At 38.0% G+C, this 27749-nt stretch overlaps 1 protein-coding gene across 1 annotated transcript; it reads left to right on the top strand.

Annotated features, from left to right (window-relative positions):
* Positions 1 to 27473, top strand: aspm (assembly factor for spindle microtubules). The gene is made up of 31 exons (XM_052121901.1): positions 1 to 279; positions 612 to 755; positions 3165 to 4656; positions 4819 to 4887; positions 5274 to 5375; positions 5461 to 5607; positions 5741 to 5977; positions 6379 to 6446; positions 6530 to 6671; positions 6778 to 6908; positions 7421 to 7596; positions 9156 to 9301; positions 9416 to 9501; positions 9838 to 10050; positions 10217 to 10421; positions 10563 to 10705; positions 10945 to 11073; positions 11159 to 11353; positions 12239 to 13206; positions 14960 to 17687; positions 17805 to 17954; positions 18294 to 18460; positions 18564 to 18723; positions 19695 to 19904; positions 21677 to 21826; positions 23666 to 23857; positions 24457 to 24649; positions 25491 to 25645; positions 25752 to 25928; positions 26291 to 26460; positions 27120 to 27473. The coding sequence occupies exons 1-31, from the start codon at positions 1 to 3 to the stop codon at positions 27220 to 27222; spliced, it is 9627 nt and encodes a 3208-aa protein (XP_051977861.1). The 3' UTR covers positions 27223 to 27473.
* The last annotated feature ends 276 nt before the right edge of the window (positions 27474 to 27749 follow it).

Here is a 27749-nt window from a genome sequence, read left to right on the forward strand (position 1 = left end):
ATGTCGTTTAAAACAGCGAAAGCGCAATGTTCGGATTTCAGTCCTCATTGTAGTCGCGCTAAAACCGACAAAGAAAACAACATTTCAATTCCCGTCCTGAGTTTGGTTCAGTTTTCAAGAGCTCCTTTCGTGTCTTTTGGGACGATCAAGTTAGGATCATCAAAATCTCTGCCCTTACGAATCGAAAATCCCACCGAGGATGCAACAACGACAGTCAGAGTGGATAAAATCTCAGCATCCAAAGGTTTTTCAATTGATCAGACTTCTTTTACAATACAGGTAAGAGTGAATGTGCATCTGTGTCTCAATCTAGGGTACATACAAATCTTTTTTGGGGGCATGAAAGACAACTGGGCTAAGAAATGCACTGGGATCCCTTAAAGTGTCAACACATTCATGTTAAATGTACATTAAAATACCAGAGAATGAGTGTTTATGAGGGCATATAGTGAATAATGTTTATTTATGCTGTGTTTGCAAATGCACAATGTATTGAATATTTTACAATTCTTGTCAGTGTACATTTATATTCCAAGTTGCCCATAATCAAGTGCAAAACTGCTTATCTAATTTGTGTCGTCAGTATATAAAATGCATTCTTTGTTTTTCAGCCTGAGGACAGTGTGATTTTAACTGTCACTTGGACACCAGTTGAAGAAGGTGGGGTTCGAGAACTCCTCACCTTTGTTGCAAATGGGATTGTCAAACATCAAGCAATACTGCTTGGAAAAGCAGATGTGACAAAAAAGAAAAAGGTAAAGATTAGTTGTTTTTTGCTCAATTATAAAAAAAAAACATTTTTTTCTTAACATTTGACTTTTTGTTGAATAATTGTAATGGTGGTATGATACATGTTCCAGTAAATGAAGAAGCACAAGGTATAATGTGAATGTTTTTATTTTTCATTTTAACAATGTCTATACAAAACGAATTCTCATACTAGACTTATCAATTTCAAAGGAAAGCCTTTATGATGTCATACTACATGTAAAAACACTGCAATGGAACATACAGATTTAACATAGTTATTTTAAAAGATAAATTCAACTTTAAACCCTATTGATACACTTTTATATGGATAAAAATACAAGTGAAATACAACAGTAGTTTAAATTTTATCCTTCATCCTCACTTAATTAATATTTAAGTATGTTTGGATACCCGAAAATGCCTCCAAAAAGTGATAAAAGTGCCCCCAATATTAAAAATGTTTGGGTAAAAATAAAAGTTCCCCTTAATGATTCACACGGTTTTACTTGTAAGTAACATCTAAACTAGTTCTTATTTTATATAATAAATGTAAAAACGTATTCATGTAAATTTCTGACACTGATGTCTCATGTATATTCTTGTGCTGAACCATCATTTCAGATATTCAGTGCTGGGTAGAAACGGATTAAGTGTAATATGGATTATGTAATCAGATTACAAACAAATCCAAGAATTTTGGATTACAGTACAGTTTAGAACTACAGTTACTAGATCATAGATTATACGATTACATATCAACAAGGCAATGGCAGTAAATTGTTGATAATTTATTGATCATCCTGATAATTCTCTTTTTTGTGTCTTTTACATTGGTCATTCTAAATCAGTTCACCACTGATATATGTTTGCTAAAACTGCATTCACACTGCCAGCTACTTTGTCGCTGCATGTCATCAGTGGATGACGGTTAGGTCGCTAGTGGTGTGTGTGGAGAGTAGCCTTTCTGTCATTACAGGAGCTGAGAGAGAGAAGGATTATATGACCTCTACCATCTTCTCTCGTATTGGCTGTCACTCCCAATAATTGCTCTTCATTTGCATAAATGTAAACATTTCTCAACTTTGTCGCATCGCTGGACACGCCCACATCCGGTTGCCATTGCTCGTGTCGCCAGCTCTCTTTGAAAATTAATGAGATGAGGTAGTTTTGTCGCTGCGTGTCGCTGGCAGTGTGAACGCAGTTTAAGTCTATGTGATTTTGTAAAAGGGGGGTGGGTTGTGTGTATTGCACTCACAACTGATACTCGCTACTAGCCAGCCAGGTGAAGATGGAGCGGTCAACCTTAGCATTTAACTACTGGATCTATAGAGATACATTTTTAATAATGGCCGGTTCGAAGGATCTGTTGGATTCTGTCTCTAAAGGGCCTTGCCCGCAGGGTACACAATAGTTCAATGTGCAGCATTATGGAACAAAGCCCATCGCTCAACTGTTGCTGCTGATGCGGTGGAGTCCACCGAATGAAAATTGACATAAAACTTGGCACATTTGTTCCTTGTGTGACTCTGTGGAACTCGTTTTAATATATATAACAGCAATCGGTGGCTGTTTTAAAATATTCTGCTTTTTTTAGAATATATTTGCTGTTCAAAGATAATATCTTGCACCCTTGCATGGAATAGGTGATGGACTATCAGTAAGCAGTAAGGGTTAAATGTGTTTCAGTGTTTTTAGATGTCTCGAATTATATTGTTTTGAATTATATTCTTTGACCATGCACTGTCATTGCTGTTAGATTTAATGTTTTTCATTAATTTAATGCTTAATGCACTTTTTAAAAAATGTCATAAGGAGCTCTTTTTGTTAGACTTTTTTGTTAGTAATAAAGAATGGAACACATTTTCTTCCTCTTTGTACTTTTATGTTAAAAAATATTATCCTACTCAAATGCATGTGACATTAAATAGTTCAATTTAAAGAATCCAAATGAAATCCGATTAGATTACCCAAAAAATGTAATCTATGAAATTGTTACTGATTGTATTTTTTATCATGTAATTTGTAATCAGTTCTAGATTTCAATTCACAAGTAATCCGCCCAGCATTGCTGATATTAATACAGACATGATCATCACAGATGTTTTTGTAATAATGGCTACCAAATAAATTTGAAAAATGCATGCCACTTTTGAAGAGCCCATAACTATCTAAAATGCATGATTTAGTGTATTGTAAATAAAATTACAACCCTGAATCCAAAAACATACACAACATTTGAATTAGCAAAATGTTTTCTTTTGTCAATGTAGGCAGTAGATGATTGAATTATACATGCATATACCTGATATGGTCACAGTGATTGTATTGTGCATTACATTATTACCAATAATACATGTATTGAGTGTTGCAATTGACCCAGCTGTCCCTTGCTAACAAATCTGTCTGTGTTTCAGAAAACCCTGTGGGATTCTATTAAATCCAAGAGGGGGTTCCCTGCACCCTCAAAAGAAAAAAGAGTGGATTCGATGTCAATAAAGTCAGCAAACAAGACATTTCACGTGTCTCGCCAGTCGCAATACAGTAAGGATAGAACATCAAATCCATTGTCCCCATTAAACCGGGAAATGCCTGCCAAAGGCGGCAGTGTTGTCGTTGTGAACACGCCATTGTCCACTCCGTACATTTCAAAGCCGCTCTTTGTAACAGAGGCTTTTGATGATCTGCATTTACAAAAGAACTCTCCTGTTGTCGTTTTAGTACCAGCTGACAAATTGTTTGATACACCTGATAAAAAGGATGCTCCTTGTTCACGTAAAGCAGAGTGCAAAGAGATCGCAAGGGTTTTGAATAAAACGCTTTCTCCTATTAGCACCCCAGAGAGGTTTAGAAATCCATTGGCATTGCGCTTTCAGAGTCCACTTCCTGTGACTGGAAAATTTGCACAGGATGAACGGCAAGAACCAGAGAAACCATTACTGTCTATTAAAGATGCTCTCGATGTTATAGGATCAAATCTTTCGCATGCAGTGAGCCCTCCAAATGCATGCTCAAGCTTTGACTTTTCTGATTCTCTTGAGTTTGAAAAGCTGGATCCAGAATCTGTTCGTGAAACATCATTTAGAGCAACAGTGGACATTTCCCCACCAGTTAAAGCTCCTCACCCGAGGTTAACTTACTGTGTGAAACCCAACAAAGCCATAGGAACAGAATCAAATCATGACCAATTTTGGCTCAAGGCGTTACCTTTAAACACCTCTACAGTGACCAAGTTGAATAAAGGGGATTATGCCATTGAGCCTGAAGATTTGAGGCTCAAGAAGGTTCCAATTAATTCTACCACAGTGACCAAAGGCAAGGCAGAAGTCTCTGAGAGTCCAGACTTGCGTAAAAAGAAGACCTCCAGGCGCAGACTCCTAGAGAAGACTGTGGAGCTCTCGGAACCTAGTTATGCAGAATCCAACACAAGCTCTCCGGAGAGCATCTCCGCTCTACCCATCATTTGCTCTGATTCGAGTTCAGATGTGGCCACTGAATCCAAAACTCCTGTAACTTTAATGCAGGTTACAACAGAGAAGCCGACCTTGTATTTATCTCCATGTTCTGAACACATTTTGTCATCCATTTCACCCATACGTTCTCAGCCTGAAGTTCTGCCTTCCTTTAGTCAGACTCAAACTTCAAGTCTGGATTTGGCAAATGATAAAGTCTCTGACAAAGTGCCTTCAAGTCTTTGTTTGGATCAATGTCCTGTGCATTTCAAGACATTAGTGCAGAGTAAAAAAAGAAAAAGTGATGAATTTTTGATAGATCATTCCGAAGACACATCAACTTTCCAAGCAAAAAAGTGCCACACCCAGGCACGTGGGACAGAGCCTAAGAAGGCGAGCCGAAAGAAAACGTTTACTTCAAAGTCTACGTCTGGACAGCAACATCGAAAACCTATAGGTAAGTACTGTATATTCATTGTGCATATCACAAAGTGTGTAGATGACATATTGCATATGTTCAATGCATATCATCAAATATATCCTTTGGATGTTCTCAATGTTGAGAATGACCTGTACGGAAATTAAAGTTCTAATATATTCCCTTATCTTTATTTTCAAGCTCCACCAAGCTCAAGAAAGTTCACAAAACCTCCACCTAAGACATCATGTCCAAATACCATTCCAAATGGTAATAAAACATTGCATTCTTACATTTTAAATTATTCAGGATAACATTGCATGTACTTGAATTAAAATTTGAACTGCTTGTCGAGAGAGTACAGTGGTCTAGAATATACAGTTCTAGACATTTCTGGAATCACAAGTTTTAAGAAAATATCTTATAATAGATATAATATAAATATCTAATAACCTACATGGGGGGCCTTCGAATAAGTTCTCTGACAATGGGGGGGCCTTGGGGTCAAAGATCTTGAGGACCACTGCCATAAAGTATTCGGTCACTTTTGGATGCTTAAGCCACGCTTAAAATGTATGAATGTCGTGACATTCTATAACTAGATACAGTATAGTTCATGAACTGTATGTTTAAATCTATGTATTTGTCTGCTGTAGACGGTCCATCTGTGAAGTCACTCAGCACCTCAACCCGAAAGCCTGCAAAGATAGTGGCTGTGGCGCAGGCCAAACTGACCTTTATGAAACCAACCCAGACAGGTATATTTTTACAGTAGCATTTGTATATTTTTGTATCAGATACATTTCAAGTAGACAAGTTACCTAACTTATACCATACTGACAGCCATACCAAGGCATCCAATGCCATTTGCTGCAAAGAACATGTTTTATGATGAACGATGGATTGAGAAGCAGGAAACGGGCTTCACCTGGTGGATGAATTATGTTCTCACTCCTGATGACTTCAAAGTTGCTACTGAAGTTACCAAAGGTGAACACTTTTTTTTGTTTTTAACTATGCCTTTAAAGTTTTTTTTTAATTTAGTTGTAATTCTTAGCTACTACTTGGCATCATAGATGGAATTATTAGTACTGTATTATAACAAACGTTTTGTTTTTCTTAGTTAATGCTTTGTCCTTAACTATGGGAAATGAAAAATTCAACATACCCAAGGCACCAACAAAGGAGGAGATGTCTTTTAGAACATACACAGCCCGTCAGAGACTAAACCGTCTACGGAGAGCAGCTTGCAAGCTTTTCACATCAGACACCATGGTGAAGGCCATCCAGAGACTGGAACTTGAGGTCGAAGCCAAGAGGCTCCTTGTGCGGAAGGACCGGCATCTCTGGAAGGACATAGGTATAAGAGCTGATTTTCAACAAGCTTTGTGGTGCAATTACTTGATTTTAGGATGAATATAGAATCTCTTTGAATATCATATTGTTAGATTGAAAGTCAAAATGTCTGTTTTGTAACAGGGGGGCACATGTCTAATCAAAACAACAAAATATGCATTGAAGTGAGGATAAAAGTATGGATGAATATCGTCAATGATTGTCAATCCCCACGAGTTGTCAGTCATTGTTTTTACTTCAGCTTTAGAGGCTTCTGTTCAAATATTTGTTCTTATGTTTCATATTTTCTTATTTTGATTTTGTTGGAATGTGACCTTGACATGTTTCATGAGCGATTCGCCCATATTTCCAACTCTTACTGGCTAATCTTCTTTTTCTTCCATTTTATTCATTCTCATTTTGCAGGTGAGCGTCAAAAAGTTCTCAATTGGCTTGTATCATACAATCCACTTTGGTTACGAATAGGACTTGAGGTATTTATTTTTTGATGCACTCCTACATGGAGAGTTCAGATGTGAGGTTCGCCTTGTCTGATCTAAACCATTGCTTGTTTCAGACAATCTATGGAGAGCTGATATCACTTGAAAGCAACAGTGATGTTATGGGACTGGCCATGTTCATTCTTGGACGTCTGCTGTGGAATCCAGACTTGGCCGCAGAGTTCAGACACCCTAAAGTTCCCCATTTGTACAGAGATGGTACAGTTAAATTTAATAAAAAAAAATTGTTATCCTAAATCTTTTTTTTCTGTTTTAATAACGGACACGCCAAAATCACAAGCTGCTTTTTTTTTTTCTTCTTTAGGCCATGAGGAGGCGCTTTCTCGCTTCACTCTAAAGAAACTTATTCTGCTGGTCTGCTTTCTGGATAAAGCCAAAGAGTCCAGACTGATTGAGCATGACCCTTGTTTGTTTTGCATGGATGCTGAATTTAAGGTGCGGTTTAATTCTTTGCAGTGTATGCATGTTTCTAATTTAAACCATGTTGAATAAAGGCAGTTTAAAACATCTGGGAACGCATATGAAGTAACCATCTACTGTGGGGTTTGTCTAAACTAGTGGTTCTTAACTGGTTTTGCTTAATGACGCATTTTGCATTGGAAATAAAGTGGGACCCAACACCACTACAAAAACTAACTCTTTTTGTGACATTTTCTTTTTACTGTTGTCATTTGTTCATATTTTTGGAGGATGAAGGCATGTCACACAAACTGTTCATGTTGCCATCTGCCTATTTTTGGCTTGCTTCTACCAAGTCACAGATGAATTTATGTAGATATTGGAAGTATTTTCTCCTCCCTTTAAAAGTTTAAAAGCCTGTTTATTTTGCTGTCCTGGTTGGTTGCATTTTATTATTTATCAGAACAGATCTGCAACCCATTTTTGATCATGATCCACTAGTCTGAAGTGCAAACAGAGGAATAATTCTTTTATTTTCTTCCTATTAGTCAAGTAAAGATCTGCTCCTGGCTTTCTCGCGAGACTTCCTCAGTGGTGAAGGGATTTTGTCACGTCACGTCAGCTACCTGGGCTTAGCGGTGTCCCATGTTCAGACACCTCTGGATGAGTTCAACTTTGCCGTGAAGAATCTTGCTGTTGACTTGAGATGTGGCATTCGTTTGGTGTATGTTGGATTTGAAAAAAGTTCTCACGTTTCATTTCATTACCTGTTTGTTGTTCATATATCATGGTGTTGCTGTCCAGGCCAGTATGTATATTTGCCCTTTGAAAAGCTTACTGAATGTGAAAACATTTTGGCTGAAAATGAATGTATAAATACAAAATGGAAATGGTCAATATTTATTTACTGGTCCTCATGTCATTCTTCTGCTGTATTCAGTGGATCACAAAGGGAGATTTGGAAAAATCTCCCTATATAGTTGTATGATATATTTCATTATGACAACATCTATAAAGCTCCAAAAAGGACAAATAGAAAAAGAAAAAAACCAACACCATAGGACCATCAATAAATGGTCTGTGCGACCTTTGGGCTATTATATTACAAGTCTTCTGAAGCCATATATTGAGACTAAAATTTTAAGAAATAATTCACCAAAAATGAAAATTCTCTCATCAATTACTCAACGTCATGCCATCCCAGATGTGTATGACTTTCCTTTTTCTGCAGAACATAAAGATTTTAAGAGTATGTCAGCTCTTGTCTGTAGGTCCATAATATGCAAATGAACTGTGATCAAAACTTGGAAGCCCCAAAAAGTGGTAACGACTCCAGTGGTAAAATACATGTCTTCTGAAGCGATCAGGTCAATTTTGGTTGAGGACAGAGCAACATATAACTCCCTTTTCAATATAAATTTTGGCATCAGCGTTCTCCTCTGTGATCATGAGTTCAAGCTCGATTACACCACATACACATTTGGGATGGCATAAGGGTGAGTAAATGAGTGTTTTCATTTTTGGGTGAACTAATACTTTAAACTTTACATTAAATACACATCTGCACTCTGTGCATGTGTCAAGCACTAGGAAGTGTAATGCAAAATGTAATTGTAACAATTAAAGCACTTTGGTTGGATGGATTACTTTTATGTTGCCTTTAAATGCATTTTGGAGCTCCAAAGTTTTGGTCACCATTCACTTGCATTGTGTTGACCTACAGAGATATTCTTCTAAAAATGTAAGTATTCTGCAGAAGAAGTTTAGTTAAACACATCTGGGATGACATGAGGGTGAGAGAATTATCATTTTTGGGTGAACTATCCCTTTAAGTTGTTTTTACTTATGGAAAATCTTCTCAGCTGTAGCTTTCAAAAGAAATCTGTGCCTTTTTGTGCATTACGTGAGTTTGGATGTTGAGGACATCATCAAATGTTGTTGGTTCTTGTATGTTTTGTTACCAAAGTTCACTGACATCAAACCTGGAGCCATACTAATACTAATCTGAGAACTACAGCAGAATAATGTTTCTGTGTATATTAGCATCATTTCCAGTCCATTATTCTTACAAAGCAATCATATGGCTTCAGAAGACTTAAAATATAGTGCATAAGTCACATTGACTACTTTTATGGTGAATTAATTCATAAAAGTTTGTCCATTTTGGAGCTTGACTATTGTTAAATGCTTAAATTCTCATTTTGTGTTCCATGGACCCAAATGCAGTGATGTTTGAAATGACATAATTTATGACTTCACTAAATGTTGCTAAATTATTTTCAGGCGTGTCATGGAGCTCTTCACTCTGGACTGGACTTTGTCTAGAAAGCTCCGGATACCTGCTATTAGCCGCCTACAGAAGGTGCACAATGTTGACGTCGCTCTGCAGGTGCTGAAAAGCAAAGGTGTAGACCTTAAAGACGAACATGGTGAGAATTCATCTTTCACATACACGGTTTCCTGATGGCAAAATAAATGGCTATGATTCTTCATCAATAGTGGACTCTGAAATGAGTATTACATTTTTCTTCAATGCCTTCAAGGAACGACCATTGACTCCAGAGACATTGTGGATGGACACAGGGATAAGACCCTGAACCTTCTGTGGAAAATCATCTTCACCTTCCAGGTATGTTCACACCTCAACTTCTCGAGGTGGGATGAGAGGCTACGTGTGGCTGTGTCTGCCATTCTGTACTGACAATACGGACTATAAACTGAAGTAACCACTGTTGAATGAAGCCTAATTTTCAAAAGAGTCTTTTAGTTACTCAAAGCAGTGAAATTTAGAATGATGTATGGTATACAGTGCATCTTGGAAGTATTCACAGCACTTCACTTTTTCCAAATTTTGTTATGTTACAGCCTTATTCCAATTCCAAATTGATTAAATTCAAAATTTTCCTCAAAATTCTACAAACAATACCCCATAAAATAAAATTTTGGTGTACTTCTAATTTCATAGGTGGAAATGCTTCTTGATGAGAATAAGCTCAAAGAGGAAATCAGTTTCCTTCGGAAAACCTGGAGGACAAAACAGAAGTTGGCCTCACTAATGGCTAACAAAGGTGTTGTAGTGAAGAGAATGAAGGCCAGACAAGCATTTGAACATTCCAGCCAGAAAGTAACGCTGCTGCTGGACTGGGTCAATGCTGTTTGTGAGTTCTACGATTTAAAGGTGAGGCACATTACAAGAACAGTTTTCTCAAAAATACCAATTTGATGCATTGCAACAATTTTCTTAGTGTGACATGCCTGATGGTCTATAAATTTTACTGAATACATTGTTGTAGGCATATCTGTACCTCATCAGAACCTAATCATCTTGCCCCATTCTTCTGCAGGCTGAAAACTTTACAGTGTCATTCTCAGATGGTCGTATTCTTTGCTATCTCATTCATCATTACCACCCCGGTCACCTCCCTGCTGTGGAAATTCAACAGAGAACGACACAGACCATTGAATGTGGTCATCGTGGCAGAGTGGAGCTTAATTTCTCCTCTAGCGACTCCGACAGCTCCTTTGATACCTTGCACACGATGCAATCTGGTAATGCTTTTTTCTTTCTTTTTTTTTTTTCTGAAAACTTTTTTTTGCCTGTTACATCCTACAATTTATTTATATTGTGGTATTTTGTTCATTTTAATGCTGTAAATATCTTAGAACTGTGTGCTTTTTGTGTTGGTTCAGAATCCCTGTCAGTGGACTTCAGAGAGCTTCTTGAGAATGAAAGAAATAACTTTCATTTAGTGAACAGTGCTGTGTCTTATCTTGGAGGAGTTCCTGCCATGATAAATCCAGAGGATATGTCCAACACAATCCCAAATGAAAAGGTAAAATAATTTGTATCCCCTTTCATGTGTTTGATTAGGAACAGGACATGCTTGTAGGTCAAACTTTTATGGTTGTTTAAAACTACCAGATCTTGTCTTAAGGCGAGGTGTGTGTGTGTGTGTGTGTGTGTGTGTGTTTGTGACATTGTGGATATTAACATACTGCCTTGTGTTAATTTAATAGCCAGATACCAAAATATTTATAAAATTTTAATGAATATTGTGGTTGCTATTTTCAGGTGGTCACATGTTACCTCTCCTTCCTTTGTGCTCGTCTCCTGGATCTCCGCAATGAAACTAGAGCAGCCCGTGTGATCCAGGGCGCATGGAGGCGATACAAGCTACAGAAAGACATTGAACTTATTCATGTACGGGTACTATTGTTCTATAATTTAAGGCTTTTTAGAACTTGTTAAATTGTTTTCTTATTTTGGATATGTTTTGTATGCCCAGCAAAAGAACCTGGCTGCCAGTAAAATCCAGGCCCTTGTGCGGAAGTTCATTGTGAGAAAAAGGCTGATCCGACAGAAAAAGGCAGCTGTCATGATCCAGGTCTTCTGGAGAGGATATGCTGCACGAGAGAAGTTGAGAGTGCTGAAACAAGAGAGACATTTTGCTATTCAAAATGCAGCTGCAACTGTAATTCAGGTAAATTCAGGGTTTTGTTAGGTGACAACTTGAACTTCCTTATTAATGGATTTTTTTTAAATAATTGATAAATTAGGAAAACTGAAAAATAACCAGTGGTGGGGATGATGTTTTGAAACCGTTGCTTTGCATGCTACTTATTAGTAGTTAAACTATAATGAAGTTAGTCTTTACAAAGAAGTATTTAGCTATACCACAAACTATTAATAGAAAAGTACCTAAGTACATTAAAGATTGAGTATTCACAACATTAGGCCCTTATCAATTATGGCCTCCTCATAATCCCCATCCATGGATTGGCCTAAAACTCCAGAAAAGAGCTATTCTGTATAAAGTGTAATGTTTAATAATTCATAAAGCAGTGTAAGTTTACAATATATTTTTAAGTGAGATGATATAATTTATTTCAGATTAAAAAAAAAATGGCAATAAACAATGAAAGTTGCAAAGAGTGTGGCAGCATTAAACCTTAACAGAAAAATGTACACAAAATAAAACTAGAGAAAACATCTTGATACAAAATAATAATAATTATTATAATTTGTTTTGCTATTCAAAAATTGCAAGCAGGGGCTCAAACGAATTGTGAATTATTTTTTTAACCACTTAATTAACATGAACCGTCTGAATGAACCAAAAGACTAGAATGAGTCCAGGCATTCCAGCGCCTCACATGTGAGAGAAAGCATTTCATTATTGCCTTAAGTTGCTTGGCTGCAGCATTTTCACCAAATAAATTAACCAGTTAAAAACTAATACACTACTATCATGCCAATGGAATTTTTTTATAGCATTACTTATTTCCATACACTAAAAAATATTTTTAAACTTATAGACCTCAAAAGGCTAATGTAATTTGCCATGTTTTTTTTTTGCCTCTAACAGAAAAAATACAAAGCTTGGAATATTCAAACTCTCCTGAAGAAAAATCATGCTGCTTCTCTGATCCAAGTGGCATTCCGGAAGTGGCATAGAAAAAAACAAATGGAAAGAAACACTGCGGCCTTGCGGATTCAATCATGGTACCGAATGCATTGTGCTAAAAAACATTACCTTGAGATGAAAAGCAAAGCAATCCGTATTCAAGCATGGTTTAGAGGTCACCATCAAAAACGCAAGTTTGAGACATTAAAGAAAATGCATCATGCTGCAGTAGTCATTCAGAGTGCATTCAGGGCGTACCTTGTGAGGCAACAGATATCTAAAATGAAGCAAAGTACAGTCTTGATTCAGAGGTGGTTTCATGCCTGCATGCTTATGAAATCAGAGCAAAAGAGGTATCTGGAGCTTAAATATGCAGTTACCACTCTGCAAGCAGCTGTCCGTGGATGGAAGGCCCGCAGAACAGTGGCTCAACGCCAGCGAGCTGCACTTCTGATTCAAACTGCTTTCAAGAGGCTTTTGGCTCAAAGGCACTTTATGTCTTTGAAAAGATCGGCCATCATTCTACAACGAAGATACAAAGCTAAAGTACTTGGAGTCAAGATAAGACAGGAGTATATTGCTCTTAAACTTGCCTCAGTGACAATCCAAGCAATTTGGCGAGGACGAGCTGAGAGGAGGAAAATCGATCAGCTCCACACATGCGCCCAGATCATTCAGTCACACTATCGTAGATATGTGGCTCAGACAGAGTTTTTGGAAATGAAACAGGCTGCCATAGCCATTCAAAGACAATACAGAGCTCTTAAAAAAGGACAGAAAGTGTACGCAGAATACACTGAAATTAAAAGAGTGGCCATTGTGCTTCAGAGTGCTTATCGTGGCAAGAGATTACGACAAGAACTGCAGAAGAAGAACAAAGCAGCCACTATGATTCAGTCAGCACTGAGAGCATATAGTTGCCGGCAGAGGTTCTTGGCTCAGAAAAGTGCTGCTATTGCCATTCAACGAAGCTATCGGGCTTTTGCGGTTGGACAGTGTCTAAGAGACCAATTCGTCCACTTGAGGCAGGCCACTGTAACGCTCCAGGCCATATACCGTGGCTCCAAAGTGAGACGAAATCTAAGACGTGAGCATCAAGCTGCTGCTATCATTCAAGCTCAGTTCCGAATGCATAAAATACGCATTGCCTTTCTTGCGGCAAAGTTTGCAGCTATCGTTATACAGCAACAATACAGAGCATACAGAATTGGAAAATGCACGCAAGCTGCATACTTGCAGCAGAAAAATGCAGCCGTTGTGCTTCAGAGTGCTTATCGTGGCAAGAGATTACGACAAGAGCTGCAGAAGAAGAACAAAGCAGCCACTATGATTCAGTCAGCAGTGAGAGCATATAGTTGCCGGCAGACGTTCTTGGCTCAGAAAAGTGCTGCTATTGCCATTCAACGAAGCTATCGGGCTTTTGCGGTTGGACAGTGTCTCAGAGACCAATTCGTCCACTTGAGGCAGGCCACTGTAACGCTCCAGGCCATATACCGTGGCTCCAAAGTGAGACGAAATCTAAGACGTGAGCATCAAGCTGCTACTATCATTCAGGCTCAGTTCGAATGCATAAAGTACGCATTGCCTTTCTTGCAGCAAAGTTTGCAGCTATCGTTATACAGCAACAGATACAGAGCATACAGAATTGGAAAATGCACGCTAAGCTGCATACTTGCAGCAGAAAAATGCAGCCGTTGTGCTTCAGACTGCTTATCGTGGCAAGAGATTACGACAAGAGCTGCAGAAGAAGAACAAAGCAGCCACTATGATTCAGTCAGCAGTGAGAGCATATAGTTGCCGGCAGAGGTTCTTGGCTCAGAAAAGTGCTGCTATTGCCATTCAACGAAGCTATCGGGCTTTTGCGGTTGGACAGTGTCTCAGAGACCAATTCGTCCACTTGAGGCAGGCCACTGTAACGCTCCAGGCCATATACCGTGGCTCCAAAGTGAGACGAAATCTAAGACGTGAGCATCAAGCTGCTACTATCATTCAGGCTCAGTTCCGAATGCATAAAGTACGCATTGCCTTTCTTGCAGCAAAGTTTGCAGCTATCGTTATACAGCAAAGATACAGAGCATACAGAATTGGAAAATGCACGCAAGCTGCATACTTGCAGCAGAAAAATGCAGCCGTTGTGCTTCAGAGTGCTTATCGTGGCAAGAGATTACGACAAGAGCTGCAGAAGAAGAACAAAGCAGCCACTATGATTCAGTCAGCAGTGAGAGCATATAGTTGCCGGCAGAGGTTCTTGGCTCAGAAAAGTGCTGCTATTGCCATTCAACGAAGCTATCGGGCTTTTGCGGTTGGACAGTGTCAAAGAGACCAATTCGTCCACTTGAGGCAGGCCACTGTAACGCTCCAGGCCATATACCGTGGCTCCAAAGTGAGACGAAATCTAAGACGTGAGCATCAAGCTGCTACTATCATTCAAGCTCAGTTTCGAATGCATAAAGTACGCATTGCCTTTCTTGCTGCAAAGTTTGCAGCTATCGTTATACAGCAAAGATACAGAGCATACAGAATTGGAAAATGCACGCAAGCTGCATACTTGCAGCAGAAAAATGCAGCCGTTGTGCTTCAGAGTGCTTATCGTGGCAAGAGATTACGACAAGAGCTGCAGAAGAAGAACAAAGCAGCCACTATGATTCAGTCAGCAGTGAGAGCATATAGTTGCCGGCAGAGGTTCTTGGCTCAGAAAAGTGCTGCTATTGCCATTCAACGAAGCTATCGGGCTTTTGCGGTTGGACAGTGTCAAAGAGACCAATTCGTCCACTTGAGGCAGGCCACTGTAACGCTCCAGGCCATATACCGTGGCTCCAAAGTGAGACGAAATCTAAGACGTGACCATCAAGCTGCTACTATCATTCAAGCTCAGTTCCGAATGCATAAAGTACGCATTGCCTTTCTTGCAGCAAAGTTTGCAGCTATCGTTATACAGCAACAATACAGAGCATACAGAATTGGAAAATGCATACAAGCTACATACTGGCAGAAGAAAAATGCTGTTGTAGTAATTCAGGCAGCATTCAGGGGAATGGAAGTTCGTAACCATTTGCGAAAATCACACCAAGCTGCAACAGTGATTCAGACACATTTCCGAGGGCATTCCCAACTCAAAAAGTACAGAAGACAACAGTGGGCCACATTGGTTTTACAACAGCGATTCAGGGCAATCATGACTAAAAATGCTGCCATGAAACAATATGCAGCTATAAAAACATCTTCACTGTGTATCCAGTCAGCTTTCCGGGGAATGATGGTTAGGAAGCAGATTGCAGAAAAGTACAAATCTGCAATAATTATCCAGAAGACCTACAGAGTGTATAAACAACGCCATGATTACCTTTCTCTCAGAAGTGCCACCATCCGTATTCAGGAACAGTACAGAGCAGTTTTAAGTGCAAGGCAACAACGTAAAAGGTATTGCTGCTTGCGAGCAGCTGCCATCACTTTGCAGTCTGTGTATCGAGGAAAGAAGATAAGAAATGAGATCAATAAAAGACATAAAGCGGCCACTGTGATTCAGGCACAATACCAAATGTACAGAACTAGAGTGACATTCCAAGCCATGAGACTAGCTGCAATGGTCATACAGAGACAATACAGGTGCCATCTACTCCGAAGAGAGGCAAGGGAGAACTTTTTGCTGCTGCGGCATAGCACAACAGTAATTCAGGCTGTTTACAGAGGAAATTGTACGCGACGTGATATTGCTAAAATGCATTTTGCTGCCACAGTCATTCAAAGGAAGTACCTTGCCTACAAAGAAAGGAAGTACTTTTTGTCCATCCGAGCCGCTGTTGAATTCTGTCAACGGCACTATCGATCCATTTTGGTAGCAAAACAAGATCGGAGAGATTATGTTGCTAAACGGCATGCTATTGTTGCAATCCAGGCAGCTTTCAAAGGAATGAAGGTCCGCCAACAGGTCTGCAAAGAACGTGAAGCTGCAACAATCATTCAGTCCCAGGTGAGAAAGCACATATTCAAGGTACGCTTCAAGAGACTTTGTTGGGCAGTTAAAGCTGTTCAACTGCGTTTCAGAGCTAACAAAATAATGAAGCAAGAGATGGCAGCATTGAAAGAAAAGAAGAATGCTGCTGTGGTTCTACAAGCTGCATATCGTGGCATGAAGTCCCGACAGACTTTGAAGCAATTGCATCAAGGTGCCACCGTCATCCAGACAACTTTTAGGGGTTGTAGTGCTCGTAAGCGTTATTTAGCCCTGAAAAATGCTGCCATTGCTATTCAGCAGAGATATCGTGCCAGAAATGCTGCCAGAGAGCAAAGAAAGCACTTTCTGAAAATGCGCCATGGTGCACTTCTTATGCAAGCATGCTATAGAGGTCATAATGTTAGGAGGACTTTACTACTTCAGCATCAGGCAGCTGTCTTGATTCAGTCTTATTTTAGAAAACACAAAGAGATGGTTAAGTTCCAGGCCATGAGATTGTCCGCTATCATTATCCAGAGCCATTACAGGTCATACATCCAGGCCAGAGCAGATCAGGAGAACTATCTACGGTTGAGAAGGTCTACCATAGTCATTCAAGCAGCATTTAGAGGACTCTCTGCCAGGAAACGATTAAAGGAAATGCACAAAGCTTCCATTATCATACAAGCTGCATTCCGAATGCACCAGCAAAAGTCAGCATTCAAGAGACAGTCCTGGGCGGCCAGGGTACTCCAGCAGAGGTTCAGAGCTTTGAAACTCCGAGACGAGCAAGTGCAGAGATACCAACAGGTGAGGACTGCCGCAATATGCCTACAGAAGTCTTTCAGAGGCATGAAGGGAAGAGAATGTGCCAGACAAACCAAAGCCGTAAGAACAATCCAATCCTACCTGAGGACGTCAGTCCAACGACAGCGTTTCCTGAAAGAAAAGGCTGCAGCAATTGTGATTCAGTCTGTGTACAGAGGTTACCGCACCAGAGTTGTGCATGCTAAGATGCAAGAAAGTGCAGTGCTTATCCAGAATTGGTACAGATCGCTTAAACTCGTCCTGAAAGAACGGAATGGATTTGTAGCTCTTAGGCAAGCTACGCTCACCTTGCAATCTGCCTTGCGTGGAATGCTGTCGAGAAGGCTTGCAAAACGGAGGCGCGCTGCAATCAAGATTCAGTCTGTGTTGTGCATGCATGTACACCGCAAGCGCTACATGACACTCCGCTCAAGTGTTGTGAAGTTGCAAGCACATTACAGAATGTTTGTGGCCCAAAGAAGATACCACAGATGGCAGGCTGCAGCTGTTACGCTACAGAAGCATTACAGAGCTCATAGGGCGAAAATAGAGCAGAGATGCTGTTACCTGAAGAAAATTCAAAGCATAAAGATCCTTCAGGCCAGAGTGCGTGGAAGCATTGAGTACAGAAGATTTCAAAGATTGAGGACAAGTGCCATCATAATTCAGGTGATCACCATGCAGTTGTATTACCTTGTCGTTAACTCTGGAAATTCTACCTAGTGCCTTCTGCTTTCTCTAGGTAAACTGGCTTGGTCAAACTGTTCTTTTCTTCCCCTCAAACAGGCACATTATCGAGGAATGATTGAGAGACGCAAGTTTCAGCAACTGAAGGATTCTGTTTGCGTCATACAGAAGCATTATAGAGCTTTCCGAATCTGTCAGAGAGAGCGTACACAGTTCCTACAACTGCGAAGATCTGCTGTTTTGATACAAGTAAGGCCACAACATTTCAGGCATCTGAATATTTTTTTTATGATATGCGCAGTACAGGGCTTTATAAAGATAGAATTATCCCTTATCTCTAAAGTAATCTTGTAGGATTAACCTACAAGGAATACTTTTAAAGCAGAAGTTTTCAAACAGTTTAATACCAAGGATCCCCAACATTGATGTTGATCCCTTAGTAATATTCCTAAAATATGGTGAATTTGGTGGAACACAAATCTAGTCTTAAGTGTCTGCTTTCCCCTGCACATGCACTCTATATTTCTATTCCTCTTTTTAATTTAAGTGTTTATATTTTAATTTCCTGTTTGGTTTATCTTTGGTTAGACAGCATTTCGTGCTTATCAAACAAGACAACATGCTGTGCAAACACAAGCTGCCTGGAAAATTCAGGCCTGGTTCAGAGGACGCCAAGCTAGGCAAAGGTACTTAGTAAAACGGGCTGCTATTGCAACCATTAGACGATGTATTCAAACAAGACGCCAACGTTCAAGGTAACTTAAAGTATATTTTTGTGGTTTCCTTTTGTTTTAAGTCTTGTTTGCCACCCATTAATTGATTGCAGTCACAGTATGACTATTTGTCCTCCTGTCCAAGATTTCTAGCTATTCAGCACAGTGTCCAGATCATTCAACAAAGATGGAGGGAAATTCTGATTGCCAGGAAACAGCGAGCTGACTTCATGATGTATAGAAAGTCTGTTATATGTATCCAGGCATTATGGAGAGGTTCAAGGATTAGATATTCCATTCAAAAGGTAATTTTCATCTTTGTGATAATAAACATTTATCATACAGGAATTTGCAGAATATTTCTGCAGTATATTTCCAAAATGTCCGCTAACTTCTATTGTTTGGACTAACAGATAGTCCTTCCCATACCAGGCTGTGTCCCTCAGACTCATTTTAATTCACAAAATATTGCATATGGCATCTACCCTTATTAAGGTCTACATTAGTCTCTGTATATTACTCTTAAAGAAAGTATTTAACATTGACAGAATTACACACTTTAGCTTACAATTGTATGCACTATAGGCAATTATGCACAGAAATGTCCCACATTTCCAGTAAGGAAATGGGCTTGTGCAATGAGGTTCAGTAAACACTAACTAAAGTTTGCTGAGCCACATGATGCTCTGATACGATTACTTTTCTAGATAACATTTTTCAAAGTCCATTAGGTCATTCAGGGGTTATTGTCCGATGCTTGATAACCTATGTTTATTCATTATGGTGTGTGGTTTGATTGTTTTGCCAAGTATTTCTTCTGAGTCTGCTAACTACAGGGTTTTTTAACCACAGGGAAATGAATACAATAATAAATAAAAAAAAGACATGGAAATGTATTGTAAATTTATTTTGTAACCAAATATTTTCCTAGTTATAAAATATGTCTGCCTCTAAAATATTTTCATGAGTTAGATAAGAAATGACTCTTTTGTAAGTGCTTTCACAATTAAATTTGTTTTAAATCACAGATGACTCAGTCATGCAAAAGTCAAGGAAATTAGTTGGTCAAAAGTTGTGGGAACCCTGTAACCAGTCCTTGATCGAGTTTTTAAAAAAACTAGTTCATTTGCCCCATTATTAATATACTTAAGCATTGAAATATGGCATTTATTAATTTTGTATAAGTAGATGCTGTATAGATATTAAAACATTTTTACTTGGTTTTTGAGAGCACCACTCTAAGCCTACAGTTGACTTTTTTTTTTTTTTTAAATAGCAAATAAAAGCTGCTGTGAAGATACAGTCAGCCTTCAGAGGTTTTACCCAAAGACTACACTACAAACAGCAGAGAGCCTCTGCTATAGTTCTACAGCGGCATTTCCGAGCCTTGCAGCTAGCCAGAGTTGAGAAAGAGAATCAAAGACGACGATGGAATGCTGCTGTTCATCTGCAGTCTGTATGTCGTGGTTGGCTCACAAGACAATGGGTAAGTAATAATAATTTTTTTTATGTATAGTGTATATACCAAACCTTCCGATTACTGTCGAATTTAGAAAATGTAACGGCCATAAAAATATTTTTTATTAAGAAGAGATAAGAAAAAAAGCTCAGCACAAAACTGCTGCATGCGACTAGTATACATTTTATTAATACATTGTTTCAATCATGCAACATTGCTCAGATATCTAAAAGCCATGAATAAATTGCAAAATTTTAAATATAGAGTGGCTGATTAAAAGTAGTTACAAACCGTCATGGCCAATGCCAATCAGAAGAAAGGGGACTACCTAACCATTTTACCATAGAAAGATAGAGAGGAATAAACCTCCTAGTGGACATTCAAAAAACAATACGTTCAAATATGGGCATTGGCATTGCTAGAAAACAAGTTAATTACTTTAGTATAATATCTATTGAAAACCAAAATTAATACATATAACAATGCATTGAACATGGAAGCATACATTTATAAATACATTTGTTTGAATTTCATCATCATAGCATAACATTGAATGGAAGTTCATCATAATCACTTAAAGGGTAACTAAACACCTGCTCAGAGTCTGACTCCACCCACTAGAAATATTTGAAAATGCAGGAAAAGTGGGCAGACCCCGGCGGGGATAGAGGGAACGAACCGAGTGCGGGGCTGAGCGGGGGCACCTGAGACTCGTAGTGACGGATTAATTGTCAGACTCTATGTTATTATTATTCCTCACACGGTCGCAAGACGACATGTACATGAATCTGGCGTGGTGAGCTGGAACCTGCTTACGTCAGCTGTCACCGCTTACGTCACGAAGTACCGCAACAGCCAATAGGAAAATTCAACTGCAGTAGCCACCGTTCAACCTGAAGAGGGCAGCACTCAGACGTTTTTACACCATATATTGTAGAATTAAAACACTTTATACACAAATGTCAAAAAAATTACTTGAATCAATGACCAGTACTAATAAAGCCCCATGCTTACAGATCATTAACTAAAAAAAGTTGGTTTAGGGTTTAGTTACCCTTTAAATTTGTGACTAGGCACAGGTCCCAACAGATTTTCTTTTTTGTTGACTGTTTGTATGTCTTTGATTTGAACTACATGTAACTTACATCAGCAAGAGTCAGTATATCATTCTTACAATTCAAGCTAAATGTAATGTTTAAAAAAACAAACAGGTTATGCAAATGTAAATCAAAAGTCTATCAAATCTGGGCCACACGTGGACCGTGCTAATTCTGAAATTTGCATCATATACTGTGCGTGGAGCGATCAGCAACCCGGACAACTGATGTTTACTTCGACTAAGAATCGTACACAACTACAGGCAATGCACCCTGCAAAACCATAATAACATTAGAAGTGAAGGTGGAACAGAATGAATGTTAGTCCTTTCACACAGTTAAAAGCAACTATGCGGCGTGCAATTAAATGGTGCTTTGAAAGGTGTTGAACTGTTTTTAACTTGAACGACATCTTAATGTGCCAATCATGGTGCGCAGATCTGGAAAAATCTTTCACGCAACTGTCAAAGACGTCCGTCTAGCACATGTTTACATAGACCAACAATGAATAAAATAGCGCAGATGGTGACAAAGAATGTGTCTTTTGTCAACGGCCCAAGTCTACCTCAGCTTTAAAAACCTTTGCAAGGTGGATTGCCCTTCACTGTAGGCCAGGCTTCTGTTCAATCATTTGAAAATAACAATATTTAGTTCTAACTTGGCATTTGGTGAGTGTTAATTTTGGAATCTTCCCCCTTATAGATAAAAGAAATGGCTTGTGCTGCAAGACGCCATCATTTCACTGCTGCTGTTTACCATCATCTCTGCGCAATAAAGATTCAGAGAGCCGTTCGTGCACACTGGGCTCTTAAATCAGCCAAGAGGCAGATCTCTTTGGTCCTTTACATCCAGGTACACTTAACCTCCGGCTTACATTACATTAGCCAATTTTATTTAGCAAACTAAAATAAATACTCTCAATTTAAATGTACAGTTGAAGTCAGAAGTTTACATACACATTAGCCAAATACATTTAAACATTTAATCATCGAAAACATTCCCTGTCTTAGGTCAGTTTGAATTACGATTTTTAGAATGTGAAATGTCAGAATAATAGTAGAGAGAATTATTTATTTCAGCTTTAATGACTTTCATCACATTCCCAGTGGATCAGACGTTTACATACACTTTGTTAGTATTTGTGAGCATTTCCTTTAAATTGTTTAACTTGGGTCAAACATTTTTTGTAGCCTTCCACAAGCTTCTCACGATACGTTGCTGGAATTTTGGCCCATTCCTCCAGACAGAACTGGGTTAACTGAGTCAAGTTTGTAGGCCTTCTTGTTCGTACATGCTTTTTCTGTTCTGCCCACAAATTTTCTTTCGGATTGAGGTCAGAGCATTGTGATAGCCACTCCAATACCTTGACTTTGATGTCCTTAAGCCGTTTTGCCCCAACTTTGAAGGTATGCTTGGGGTCATTGTCCATTTGGAAGACTCATTTTCGACAAGCTTTAACTTTTTGGCTGATGTCTTGAGGTGTTGCTTCAATTTATCCACATAAATTCCCAGTTGTCCTTTGCCTTTGAAGACTGTAGTGTACACCTTTGTATGAAATCTTTGTATAGCCTTCAATCCTCAACAATTATTGACTGAGTTTCTAGTGAAAGCTGTTTCTTTTTTTGCCATTTTTGACCTAATATTGGCATTATATAATGCAAGTCTATTGCATACTGTGGCAACTCAAAAACAAACACAAAGACAATGTTAAGCTTCATTTAACAAACCAAATAGCTTTCAGCTGTGTTTGATATAATGGCAAGTGAAATTACTTTTTTCAAATCGTGATTGTGCTGCTTTTTATATAAGTAATGTCCTGACTATACTTTGTGATCAGTTGAATGCCACTTTGGTGAATAAAAGTACCAGTTTCTTTCCGTAAGAGCAAAATCTGCACATTATTCCAAACGTTTAGCCACCAGTGTAGATACTTGTATACCTGTTTCCTCCAGCATCTTCACAATGTCCTTTGCTGTTCTGGGATTGATCTTTACTTTTTACACATTCATCTATAGGAGACAGAATGCATCTCCATCCTGAGTGGTATGATGACTGTGTGGTCCCATGGTGTTTATACTTGCGTATTATTGTTTGTAACATGGTACCTTCAGGCATATGGAAATTGCTCCCAAGGATGAACCAGACTTGTGGAGGTCCATAATTGTTTTTCTGAGGTATTTGTGCCTTTTTGCTTGACATCACTGGAAAATAAAAAAAAATCAGCAGAGTTTGAAAGTAGGCCTTAACACACATCCACCGGTACACCTCCAATTCAGTACACTACCTATCAGAAGCTAATTGTCTAAAGGCTTGACATAATTTTCTGGAATTTTACAAGCTGCTTAAAGGCATAGTTAACTCAGTGTATGTAAACTTCTGACCCACTGGAATTGTGCTATAGGCTGTGTTGCATTTGTCGGCCGCATAAGTCATCGAGGCTGTCTTGTTTCAGAAACGCGAGTATGAAACTTCAATCACAGCCTTCGAAATGAGACACAGCCATAGTCAATTAAAAGTGAAAAAAATCTGTCTGTAAACAATTGTTGGAAAAATTAGATGTCCTAAATGACTTGCCAAAATTTTAGTTTGCTAATGTGAAATGAGGTAAAATGAGTTTTAATGACTTCAACCTAAGTGTATGTAAACTTCTGACCTCAACTGTACCCCACACCCCCACCACCACCTTTTTAGCAATGTTTTAGGGCAAAGCTGCAGAGACAGAGATATCTTAAAGACAGACAGGATATCATCACAGTCCAGAGAAAAGTGAGAACTTGGTTACATCATCGCAACCAAGCTGCCACTACTATCCAACATGCAGTCAAGAGGTTTCTTCTGAGATGTCGCATGAAGAGGCTGCAGCAAGGAATAATAAAGGCGCAGGTATGGTGGATAAAGTAAAATTATATTGGGGTAAAACTATTGACTTCTACAGTATGTCGTGTCTAACTGTGTCTTAAAATTCTGTTTGATGGAACTTAAAATATGTTCAAGATTCCCACGGTCAGATAAAAAAAGAAAAATCAGGCCTGGAAATATAATGAAATCATGAAAATGATGGAAAAGTGGATGGTGGATTTCTATTATGATTATACATTTTCCTAGTTATGCTCCACTCTAAAATACTTTCTGCTTGGTATTGCTCTTGTGTTGAGTAAAATGTGTTTACAAGCCATACTGATGTCTGATTTGTGAGCCATACTGATGTTGTTTATTTTTTAGTTTACTATTTTCAGTGATTTAAGTCGAGCCAATTCACAAATCAATTGGAGTGATTTTTTACAGAATTGGCTTCAATTTGAAATGATAAAATAAAAAAAACATCCTATCCAATAATCATGTATTACTGGAAAGGTTGGTGTGTGTGGAAACCTGAATGTGTTTTAAGCTAAAATAAGTGAACCACACATTTGATATTTAACAAAAGATCTGGATACATTTGTTGACTCAAACTGTCTAATGTGAGCCATAACTGTTTTAAGGCACTCTGGCGGGGACACTGTTCAAGAAAGCTTAATGACTCAAGCAAAGTCGTCTCTATCAGGCAACGTTTCAGGGAAGTAAATCGGATGGTTAAGGAAGAAGACAAGCTGTGTAACAAGACCACAACTGCACTGAGTTACCTGCTTGGATACCAAAATTATGCGTACATTCTTGCAGCCTTAAAACATTTAGGTAAGATGATTGTTTTATATTTGGAAGGTTGGCAATTTCATCAGAATAATTGTTGTTGTTATAATAATAACACTTTTCTTTTTAGTATTATGAAAATAAATATTAATTTTCATACTATTATAAAATAATACAAATACTATTATGATTATTATTGTTATTAGTTGTAGTAGTAAATAAAATACAAAACATTGTTATTAATTATAATCAATGTTTATATTTAATTGATTATGTTGATTTATTAGTATTATTATAAAATTTGTGTTGCTATTACAATAATAATAATATAATTATTATTATTATATTATTAGTGTTAGTACTAGTAATAATGCTTAACATTTTATTAAATAATGTTAATTATTTATTTTTCTTATTATAATAGAAATATTCATGTTATTACATTTATAGAATTAACATTTGTATTATTAGTTGTAGTAAATAAATTACAAACATTTACATTTGTTGCTGTTGTTTTAATTGTTTATTATTATAAAATAAATATGTTATTCATTTTATAAAAATAGTACAATCAACAACTATTATTATTATTATTAATAATATTTTTGGGAGTAAATGCTAATATAATTAAGTAAATGATATTTTTATTTTGTTTATTTTTACTACTACTACTAATAATTTGTAATGCACCTTTCATACATAAGATGCTCAAAGTGCTTTGTGGATCTGAGTATAGAACAAAGTGTATAAAATGTATACAAACAAAAATAAAGTTGTATGCTTTATTTTTTTTAAAAGAAGAGGAAAATAAAACAAATATCAAATTATTTAAGATAATATATATGAATCAAAAGCGAACTGATGTCATCTTTTGTCATGGTTAAAGAAACCGCCACCAGACTTTCACCAGAATGCTGTGAACGACTTGTTGAAAGTGGAGCCATGCTCACGATCTTCACTTTGATAAGGAGCTGCAACCGAAGTGTGCCTTCAATGGAGATAATCACCTTATCCATCCAAGTCCTTCTTAACTTGTCAAAAGTATGTTGTCTCATAATATTCAGACATATTAAGTGACATTAGGAGCTCTAATTTAGATTTATAATAGCAAGGTGTATAAACTTCTTTCTTTTTGTTGCTCTTACAGTACAACAGAACCATTGATGCCGTCTATGATGTGAACGGCTCTGTAGAAACTCTACTGGATCTCCTGCAGATCTACAGGGAGAAGGCTGGCGATAAAGTTGCAGATAAAGGGGGCAGCATCTTTACCAAGGCTTGTTTTCTCTTGGTTCTCTTGGTCCAGGATGAAAGGAGAGCAATGGTGGGTTTTCTCAAACAATAGTTCACCTAACAATTAAAAATCTGTAATTTGGTACCATCACACATCATCTCTGTAAATGTTTGACATTTTTCTGTTTAGAAGTAATATGTGAACCGGACCTATTGTTGAAATGTCGGAATATTAGCTCCAGCTGTTTGCCACCATAAGGTGTAACATTGCTGGAAAAGTTCTGTATTGAACCCTTATGCTGTTATTTTTGGAATACAAATGTCTTTGTAATTGTTGATGACTTGTTAAGCAGCTTGTCGTACAACCATAACAATAAAACACAATTAAAATAGTCCATTTGACTATTTTGCGTGAAAATAGTACTGAAATTTAAGTCATTATTTGTTCCGTAGGATGTGCGAAAGCAGCCCAAGACTTCAGATCGCATTCGCAGCATCTATCGGCTCACACTTCGAAAATGCAAGATGGACGCAGAGAGGTCCAGGGTCAAGCAGAAAATGAACGCCTCTCTCAATGGAAGTTTCCTTCAAGCCACCCCTCGCAAATCAAAACCAATGGCCAGGTAAGGAATTATATTTACTTTATATTTATAATAATGTTCACAGCAACATCAAAATGGGGGAAAATTTGATCTTAGTGATTTAGACCATGGCATGATTGTTGATGCAAGAAGGGTTGGTTTGAGTATTTCTGTAACTGATCTTGTGGGATTTTCATGCACAACAGTCTGTAGAGTTTACTCAGAATGGTGTTAAAAACAACCAACGAACGGAAGTTCTGTGGATGAAAACGGCTTGTTGATGAGAGAGGTCAATACTCAAACCAGCCCATCTGGAACTAACAATCATGCCATTGTCGAAATCAAAAAAAAATTTCTCCACATTCTGATGGTTGATGTGAACATTAACTAAAGCTCCTGGCCCATATCTGCATGATTTTACACTTTACACTGCTGCCACATGATTGACTGATTAGATAATCGCTTGAATAAGTAGATGTACAGATGTACCTAATAAAGTGGCCTGTGAGTGTATATTGATGTAGATGCTAATGTCAGTGACTTCTATTGAGTTCAGTGAAGAAGCCTTCTTCATAGTATATTTTTTTTTACCTAATATGTGTTTTCCCTGAGTTAGACTTTAAGAGGAGAAAAGTAATGTTGCATAGTTTGTGGTCTATGTGATATACACTGATCCCCCCCAACCTTCTGATTTCCTTCAGATTTGCTCCAGATTGGGTTCTGCGGCGTGACAAAATGAAGGACATTGTGGACCCTCTTCGTGCTATTCAGATGCTTGCTAATGCGCTTTCTCTGGTGCCTTAAATGTTTGCAGCAAATAAAATAGTGTCGGATTTTAGCTCCAATTTTGTGCAGCCAGTTTGCCTTGTACATATGTAACATTTTTATAATGTATAAAATGTTATCTCCTTGTTTTTTGTTGGGAAGTGTTTTATTGGTGCATTTTATATATTCTTTAAGATGGCGCAATGTTACCTTTGCTACTGTAAATACAAATAGTGCAGTTTGGAATTTCATGTATTTTAATGTGCTCATACTGAACATTAAAAATAATGCCAAACCAAATATCCTGGTGCTATTTTTGACATAATTTTAGAATAGTTGTTTCTGTGTATTAATCTGGGATGGAAGAAAAGTATTGTTACATTAAAAATGACACACTTCACCCCTAAGATTACATCAAAGACCTTTTAACTTTTCCTTGGGGCAGTGTCAATACATACTTAAACACGTAAAATGTCCTCTATTCATCTTGCATGCATGCAGGTCAAGTAGTGGTAAGGTTAAGGGCTCTTAATGTTACATAGTGAGGATCTTCAAAAATAATGACA

This window comes from Xyrauchen texanus, chromosome 48 (assembly GCF_025860055.1).
Source record: "Xyrauchen texanus isolate HMW12.3.18 chromosome 48, RBS_HiC_50CHRs, whole genome shotgun sequence".
In the NCBI taxonomy this organism is placed as follows: Eukaryota; Metazoa; Chordata; class Actinopteri; order Cypriniformes; family Catostomidae; genus Xyrauchen; species Xyrauchen texanus.

What these genes read in the sequence shown, in the direction of transcription:
- aspm (XM_052121901.1), top strand. Translation starts at nt 1, where the DNA reads ATGTCGTTTAAAACAGCGAAAGCGCAATGTTCGGATTTCAGTCCTCAT. An exon ending in AGATGTGGCATTCGTTTGGT is followed by an intron (nt 7,597 to 9,155) that starts GTATGTTGGATT and finishes AATTATTTTCAG; the next exon opens with GCGTGTCATGGAGCTCTTCA. An exon ending in CAGCTGCAACTGTAATTCAG is followed by an intron (nt 11,354 to 12,238) that starts GTAAATTCAGGG and finishes TGCCTCTAACAG; the next exon opens with AAAAAATACAAAGCTTGGAA.